This window comes from Macrobrachium rosenbergii, chromosome 43, assembly GCF_040412425.1.
Source record: "Macrobrachium rosenbergii isolate ZJJX-2024 chromosome 43, ASM4041242v1, whole genome shotgun sequence".
In the NCBI taxonomy this organism is placed as follows: Eukaryota; Metazoa; Arthropoda; class Malacostraca; order Decapoda; family Palaemonidae; genus Macrobrachium; species Macrobrachium rosenbergii.
This window is the reverse complement of record NC_089783.1, coordinates 27959125-27968909: the sequence shown is the minus strand read 5'-3', so window position 1 is coordinate 27968909 and position 9785 is coordinate 27959125. Positions and strand designations below refer to the sequence as shown.

Genomic DNA, 9785 nt, shown 5'->3' with positions numbered 1-9785 from the left:
ATATATATATATATATATATATATGTATATATATACATGCGAGTAATAAAATAGGTTTTATAATGTAACTGAAACGTGTGTTAGAATCAGTAAACTGGGCGAGTGAATGTTCTGGTGTAAGACTTAGGTTAAGACAAGGTTGTGGACGTCTCCGCAGCTCTTTGGTATCTTTATGAACGGAGCGCTGCACGATAATCAATAGATGACGGTGACGAGATATGTGCAATGATTGAAATGCAAAGAGGCTGATGTTATGCAGATGATACATTGCTGGTTAGGCATGAAAAATAGAAGTTGCAGAGGATTAGCGAATGATTCTGTATGACAACAGGGGTTGCAGAAGATTCACGTATATGTAAGAGAGTTGGCGGAAATTAATTGGATGATGGCGGTCGGCAGAGGAGGTGATTAGCAAGCAGTGTGCAAAAGACTAGGAAGAAGTTGAACTGTTCATGTAATCTAAGGTGGAAATGAATGGAAGGGGTGTTAGGTAGCTCATTTTTCCCAAAAGAGGTGTAGATGTTGAATGTTAATGAAGGAAAAAGATTTGGAATATCAACAGTTAAATTGTACGAAGAAATGGGAATGTGAGATACGTGGCAATACAGGGAAGGAGGATGATGAGTTTATGAAAAGGGTCTACAATACAGAAGTCTTCGGAGGGAGGAGTAGAGGAAGACCTAAAAAGGAATGGATAAGTGGTATGAAAGAGGTACTGCAGAGGAGGGCACACGGCAAACACGAAGCAAGAGAGTGTTCAGTAAGGAAGTATATTGTGCATTTCGTTTTGATGCTCCAAAGCGCACCTGATGAGCTTTATTTGTAACTGTATGGAGAGGCTTATGTCGCAGAAATTTATTGCAGTGGCTTTGGTATTAATGTGTCGGTAATGGAGTGTCTTGTCTTCTCTCTACAGTCATGAACTATTAAGAGAAAATTTTAATGATATATATATATATATATATATATATATATATATATATATATATATATATATATATATATATATATATATATATATATATATATATATATATATATATATATATATATATATATATATATATATATATATATATATATATATATATATATATATATATATATATATATATATATATATATATAAATGGATGCATGCAAGTATGTATGTATGTGCGTGTATGTACCACCATAACTCTGAACTGCATAGAGCAATTGTAACCAAACTTGGTATACATATGACTTACTATCTAGAAAAGAATACTGTGGGGGGTAAGACACCACTAGCACAAAAGGGCACCAGAGGGTGTGGTGGGTGGGAAGGGCTTCCCTGAAATGGGCCTGGTTCTGCCTGTAGACTTAGTAACTAAATAAACTTTACAGGTTTATCATACCTCATTTCAGTATAGATATGACTTACTATCTGGAAAAGAATATTGTCGGGGTAAGGTATCACTGGCACCAAGCAGGCTTGGGGTGGGAAGGGGGTGACATGTAAAAATAACCAAAAACGACAGATATTAGAGTCTAATCCTAGTTTTCAAGGTCGCTGAGATGAATAGTGACACTCCCAATACCCTTTAAGTCCAAGTTCAGCCCCAATAGGAAGGAGGGGGTGGGGTGAGAAGGGGTGAAAAATAAAATGTAAAAAATGACAGATATTAGTGTCTAATTCATAGTTTTCGAGTTCATTGAGATGAATTGTGACACTCTCGATGCCCTTTAGGTCCAAGTTGAGCCCCGATAGGAATGGGGGGTGAGAAAGGGTGAAATATGTAAAAAATGCTGAGCAATGTAATTGAAGTAACTGTCTTACCAGGACAGGGAGAAAGTGAGAGGGAGAAGAAGTGAGAGAGAGAGAGAGCAGAGGGGGTGTTTTAACGAGGAGAAATTTGGAAAGAGTGTGTGTTTGTGAGAGAGAGAGAGAGAGGGAGAGAGAGAGAGAGAGAGGGAGAGAGAGAGAGAGAGAGAGAGAGAGGTAGTGAAAGAGAGAGTAGAGCAGGTGTTAGGGAGGAAAGAGAGTAGAGGCGGTGTTAGGGAGGAGGAGGAGAGAGAGAGAGAGAGAGAGAGAGAGAGAGAGAGAGAGAGAGAGAGAGAGAGCGTATCGGTTGTTATTCAGAGTTTTCCCGGGCAGCGCCGGGTTGGTCAGCTAATATATACACATATATATCTGTGTGTATGTGTGTGCGTGTTACGGCCAAAGCCCGAAATCGGCCAAATTGGGAAGTGGCCAAGACCTGAAATCCGGCAAAGAGGGAAGTGGCTGGACAATTCGGGAAACAGCCGATTACTTGAAATTAACAGTGTATAATGTGTTTCCCCGTAATTAGTACTAGCCCCTCGGATACCAAAATGTCCCTAAGTGCATTTGCTCCCCGAGGGGCTAGTACTAAACACGGCGAAACACATTTGATCCCCGAGTGTGGATGAATCACTGTTTTGCCGTGTTTACTACAAGTACCCTGGTGATTAAATGTCCTTAAGTGAATTGGTTATATATATATATATACACATATATATATATATATATATATATATATATATATATATATATATATATATATACTGTATATATACTGTTATTTTCACGTAATCGGACTGTGGCCATACCACCTATGCCATTTCCCTGAATTGGCCGGCCACTTCCCACTTTGGCCGATTTTTGGTTTTAATATATATATATATATATATATATATATATATATATATATATATATATATATATATATATATATATATATATATATATATATATATATATATATATATATATATATATATATATATATATATATATATATATATATATATATATGTATATATATACATATATATATACATATATATATATATATATATATATATATATATATATATATATATATATATATATATATATATATATATATATATATATATATATATATATATATATATATATATATGGGAATGTAGCTTTCACATTTGATGAATGAAACCGACAGTAGCTTAAAACTATAATGGTGAATTGTCTTCTAGGTACATAGGACACAAAAAGAAGTGATAAATTTAAAGAAGTGTGGACTAAGTAAAATGTGTGTGTGTGTACCAAAACTGATGCTGTGGAGGTTTTGTGGATAATGTTCATGTCATCCAGCAATTATAAAATGAACGTTCCACCTATAAATCAAAGCATCCCTAGAGCCATCCCATATTAAAAAAAGATCTATTGTTCGTTTGATACACACACACACATATGTGTGTGTGCGTGTGTATTTTAACATAAAAGATCAATATAAAATTTTCATTATAAAATGTCATAATGCAAACAAAACTGATGCATAAGCTGTAAGAATTTAGAGTACGATGCAAGTATGAAATTATGCAATCAAAATCCACTGATAATCCGATATTATTCAGCGATGGATTTGCGTTTCATAGCCTGATTTCCTGATGAATTTCAGAGCGATGCCTATTTATAGCGATTTTGGGCTCACCCCTGGCGGAGCAATTTCCATAATGTTGTGCTTAATCAGTTACAGAGGTCAGACCATTTGCTTGTTTCATGGCGAAAAAATGCCGGCTTGGAGAATTTTGGTTCGTATGAAGAGGAAATGATTACATTACGGTTCGTAATTAATGGCCAAGTGCGCGTGAATGATATGTATGCGATAGTTCGTAGGCAGATGAAGGGATGAATTAGTATGTGTATAGCTGTTATGCGCATGTATGAGATAAATGGGTAAGTAGGTAGATAGATAGAGAGGACAAGGAAAGAGGAAGAATGATAATAATTAACTATATTTCATATGACCTGTAGATCATTCCGTTGTTTTATTCCTGATAATAATTCACGTATATGAGGAATTTACTCTGAAATATTTACATTCAGGAATTAAACAAGTCTAATCATTGACGCTGCTTTTAAACTCTTCACGTATTTTTGTTTTATGTCATCGCCAGCTATGAGTTTCGTTGACCTGTCTGGATTTGGTGTATATATATACGTTTTTTAGACTTCATTTACATAATTATAGATTTGTAGCATTTCAAGGATTCATGAATACTGACCATGAATCATTTTCTTTCACAGTAATTGTGCTTGAATGAGTAGATTTTAAAAATTACTAAATGGAAATTATATGATGCTCATTATAGTCCTTATTATATACAGCATCGATATCAGTTACATTAGCTATTATGACCATAGAATTTGACGCAGTGCTTAGAAAGACGTTACTGTGCAAAATCGTTTTGGAAATATTTATCAAAATGAAAGAATTATAATTTAGGTCCACAAAGCATAATCAGACTAGATTGGATCCCTGAACTCATTTTTCCCATTTGGACTTTTAACAGGTTTCAGTGGACGTCATTTTCAAAAATGTTAAGACCTCGAAAAGTTGGTTTTTATGGATCTGGTGAATGTGACCGGAAGGTTTCATAGCGGTAGACATCTCTGCCCATCTACATTTTTCTTGAAAGTCGCCAGAAATCCTTACATTTCTTTTAATGACAATAGGATTCTATTTAATGAAGAGAAGTGTTACTTAGATTAACATTTATATCTGATGAGAGTTTCTTCAAGCCAAATGACACACGTTAATGATCTCACTTGATGTCAGTGAAGCATGCATTAAAAAGAGAAAGTTCACTCTCTCTAATGACAATTATATTTGACGAAAGTACAGTACATTAGGATATTTTATAAGATGCCGTTATATTTACTTTCACTAAAGTTATTTGATCTGATTCAGAAATAATACAATGGTCTACTTTCAAATAAGTTTTTTCCTTCAACAAACATTGAACACAGGGATAACAATCATCATTTCAACTCAGTTTAATTTCTGCAAAAAAAAAAAAAAATTAATTAATTCGATTTATTTCTTTCCTACAAAAAATGTCTAAAAACCAGTCAGCACAGATCCAGGAAAAAAAAGGGAAGGACAAAGGACAATGAAAGAAGCATAATTTGATAATCGACTTTATATGTAAAAGTTATGGGTAAACAAAATTGCGCAATTACTATTGCAAATTAAATATAATTGTACTAACTATGTGACAAATAATGAGATCATGTCGTTTGCAGCTTTTGTGTGAAAAATTAAATCGGCAAATATAAATTTCTCAGATAAATATATGTTATAAATCTTCAGCTGAGTTCCCTTGTGTTCTCTTTTGGTTATTTTTATACGTATATGTAGATGTAGGGAATTTATTAAAATATATATATATATATATATATATATATATATATATATGTATGTATATATACATTCTTATGTATGTATATATATATATATATATATATATATATATATATATATATATATATATATATATATATATATATATATATATATATATATATATATGACTGTCTTATACTGTGTTCCAACAGCATACTGTGGAGATCAGAGGCAACACTATTTACACGTTGCAACCATAAATTCCGGACACTCTTCTTCTTCAGAAGAAGTGTACGAGCTATATGCTGCAACGTGTAAATAGTGGTTTTAGGGATCGTTTTATCTTCATATATATATATATATATATATATATATATATATATATATATATATATATATATATATATATATATATATATATATATATATATATATATATATATATATATATATATATATATATATATATATATATATATATATATATATATATATATATATATATATATATATATATATATATATATATATATATATATATATATATATATATATATATATATATATATATATATATATACATTTCTTAAAACGTAAAAGCACAGGGGTTGTGATTAACATTTTAACAAGAAGTATATATATGTATATATCTACGTGTAGAGCTAAAAGCTTTGTGTTTAAACACTTACCTATCATAATATTTACATCTCATTTTCACGATAGCGCGCAAATCCACATCAAAATCCAATCGTTTAATTTTTTTTTTTTTTTAGATATTTACTGAAGAAAAATAAGAGAAATAAAAAGGTTCATAATTACATTATGGTTTTGAAATTCATTTAACTCTGTGAGACTATATTTCAGTTTGAGACATTAATAAAAGGTGAAATAGTTTTTTGATTTGATACACATTTTAAATAAAGTTTTGTATAAATACGACACTCGAGTTAACAGCAGACATCCTTTGATTTCGAATGCCAATCAAATTGACATTCGTTAAAGTTTTCAGATGGGGCTTAAAGACAAAATAATTCTAGCATAAAATAAGTTTGCTGCAAATAAAAATAAAGAATTATTTGGCAAGCGTTAAACATTTCAGATGGGTCTTAAGAGACAAAATTTTAACATCAAATAAGTTTGCTACAAATAAAATTAAAGATTATCTTTGAAGTAAGATAAAAAGGATCTTAATTTTAGATTGCCAAGGGACACAGAAGAAATTTTATAATTAATTTATCTCACTGGCAAAAAAAAAGAGGAAAATTAGTTCTCTTCTAATCACACTATTACACTCGTCACAATTGAACTTTAAGCGCTACGCTGAACACACCATCTTGACAACCATTATGATATAACTCTTGAGCGTTGATATAGCACGCTGTTTTATTTTTCATCACACAACAAATATGATTTCACGCTTAAAACAGCATGATGGCTTTTGACCCAAAAATCACTTTCTTCGTGTCAGCTTGTCTGAAAACTTCATTTCACCTCCTAGCAATCTATGGCTTCATTTCAAGCTCAGACGATTCAAAATTCAGGTTTCCTTGGATGTCAGTTCACAATTTTCTCAATACCAGAGGACGCGGCTGATGACATTCGGGTCAAATTAGGCCAGGAGCAGTCACAACGACGACAGAACCGCCGACATTTTCGACGCCGCACAAGATTGCACACTTCACACACGACAGGTGCTTCGAATCTCACGTGAATCCGGTTCGAAACGGTGGCCCAAGGAAGCATTTTCTAAACAAACGTGTTTCTATTTAAAGATCCAACATCTAAAAGCTAGGTATTTAGTTTTCACTCGTCATTCACCGGAGTAAGATTCTTGTTTGTGAATGGCGACTGTCACACACACACAGTAGTTTCAGAGCAATATTGACACATTCGTGCACCACCAAGTGAACACTTATACTCCTCATCCTTGCCTCGCGAAAAGTCTTATCACATTCCGTTCCAAATGCGATTGCTGAGCTGTTGAAAAATATACGCTACTATATATATCGATATTGAGAGATGTGTTTCCATTGCACGGTATTGATCAGTAGATCGGAGAGAATTTTGACACTGTGGAAAGGCTGTGGTATACAAAAATCTCAACTCACGAACAGAAGCAACGAGGAACAGCGGAATACAAACACGCAGACGGTTTAGAAAAAAAAAAAGAAGTCTACCCTGTGTATAAGTAATCACAACGTGATTGCAGCTCAGTTTTCGGTGACCTATTTACAAGACGAGGAGGACGCCATTTGGCATTTCTAGTTATTGATTATCGTCATTATATATACCTATATATTTTATGTTCACGCACGTCTCATGACTTCACAGCTTAAACTAATGATAACACAATATTCGCAATATTCGACAAAACACGTGAGACTGCCCAGTCTCTTACGACGTAGGATATAGAAGCTTATATCAAAAAAAAGAGGGAAGATCTCTCCGACCGTAGGAAGAGACTCGGAAGGGAAGAAAGTAACCGGAATTACCATATACGCGAACACGATCCACTATACGAGTAGCGTAGCCCAACTCTACAGTAATGAGGTGGGCCGACACACATTCATAATGTTATATTCATCTCCGTGCCAGCGTTATAACCAGGGTGACAGCACTGTCACGCGGAGAAGCTGCACGGACAGAATAGCGGCCGAGGCCATCAGGAATGTTGAGGGTCTGGCACTGTGACCTGTTGGAAAAGGAAAACATTCCATTATTCTTGGGTATTTTGGGATGAAATAAAAAAAAATACATTTGCATTCATCAGAGCTAAAGGTATTTTACGCTTACTGGTCATTTGCACACGACGTTTTTGTGTATATAACACGTAAAATGTTATGCACACAGACACACATGCACAAACATACAAAGAAAGACAATAGAGTCTGAAAAATGGAAGACACAAGAAGCTCCTGTCGGTGAGATTATACTGTGAGGTGCTGCGGAACAGCGGCGGTCGTATGACTGAGTTGCTGACCAGTTTTTGTAAGGTATATCGGGATGAAGGAAAGGTAATCACGGAATGGCGAGATAGATCATTTTTCCATTTACTTGAGTTGAAAGTGATTTAGGAGCCTATGAAAGCTTTGGGGATATGAAGTTATCTGATATACGGGAGATGGTGTATGGTAGGATTTTGATCCTTAGTATGATTGATATGGCCAGAACTTGATTAGTCACGGAATTAAAAAAAAAAGTGCTAATGAATAGCGTTTCCCCAACTAATAATTATATATATAAGAAACAGCTTATTAATACACACACACACAAACATATATATATATATATATATATATATATATATATATATATATATATATATATATATATATATATATGTATATGTATGTATGTATGTATATATATATATATATATATATATATGTATATGTATGTATGTATGTATATATATATATATATATATATATATATATATATCTATATATATATATATATATATATATATATATATATATATATATATATATATATATATATATATATATATATATATATATATATGCAGGGTGTAACAAGAATTTATGCAAATATTTGGGGAAACGAAAGAAAAAATAATTTTGAGCAGTAAATATTCTATAAAGATAAGCATTTTAATGTTTCGTTTGTCAGTGAAGGAAATTTTAAAATCACCGTTATAGCATTAGCGCTGCTTTCATGCGATGGAGGTCGGAGTAGCCTGGGATGTGGGGGAGGAAGGTGGGGGGGGGATGAAGTGAATAAGGCAAGTGGATTGCTAGTCTTTTAATTAATTTCAACGATTAGCTAACAACGGTAACGTGTGGCTTTACGTATCAAGTAAGTAGTGTAAATGTTACTGAGCAACATTCATTTGTGACTGTTGAATTCTAGCGCGTTCTGTCCTGCCGTCTCCTCACCGAATTGTTGAATCGGGAGTCATGATGACTTGGTCTACGCCGATGACTGGTGTCTGATGAATACTTTAGACGGAGAGGGAGAGATTTTTAAAAATACATTTGAATCTTTGATAGGTACCTAATGAATATGCAAGCCTACCTTTGATGGAGGAGATTCGGTTAGGCTTACTTTTCCTTTTCCTATTTTATAGTTGTCCAAAGAATACCATTGGTGGGAAGGAAAAGGGATTCAATGATGCATGCATTTTTTTCTTCAAAATCTAAACAATGCATTTGATTGGGAAGTACTAACCTTACTCGCATCGGTCTAATCGCTCCATCCTCCTTCCATACGTCACCCCCACCCCCCTCCCACATCCCAGCCTACTCAGACTTCTGCAAACGCTTGTACTGGGATAGATATTCAATGAAATTTAGATCTTTTTTCTTTACCCATAGGATAAGTACCTGCATTTATCCTTGGCTTGATAAGAACAGCCAAATCGAGGGAAAAAGGAGAGTGACCAGCCCTGCTCGAATATCCTCAGTGACGTCATTAATGCTGACTCAGTAATGATGATATTAACAAATGTCAGAAATTAGTTGATAGGTGTCCGACATAACACAAATGATGTTAAAAATTGAATTTGCATCGCATGAAAGCCTCGTTGGGCAGGAAGAACAGGGTTTTATTGGAAGGGAGTGTTCTATCCGGAAAGTTTCTGAAGTAACCCTTAGCAATAAATGTCCGTTT

The 9785-nt window shown here is 33.6% G+C and overlaps 1 protein-coding gene across 3 annotated transcripts in view; it reads right to left on the bottom strand.

The window, feature by feature from the left end:
- Positions 1-5909: 5909 nt before the first annotated feature.
- Positions 5910-9785, bottom strand: part of LOC136828689 (uncharacterized) — a 486022-nt gene continuing 482146 nt past the window's right edge. For 2 of the 3 annotated variants that reach the window (XM_067086816.1, XM_067086814.1), the window contains one exon: positions 5910-7845. In XM_067086816.1, coding sequence (XP_066942917.1) covers positions 7751-7845 — 95 coding nt within the window. In that variant the 3' untranslated portion in view covers positions 5910-7750. The remainder of the gene's footprint in view (positions 7846-9785) is intronic. The other variant, XM_067086815.1, reaches the window with a different exon arrangement.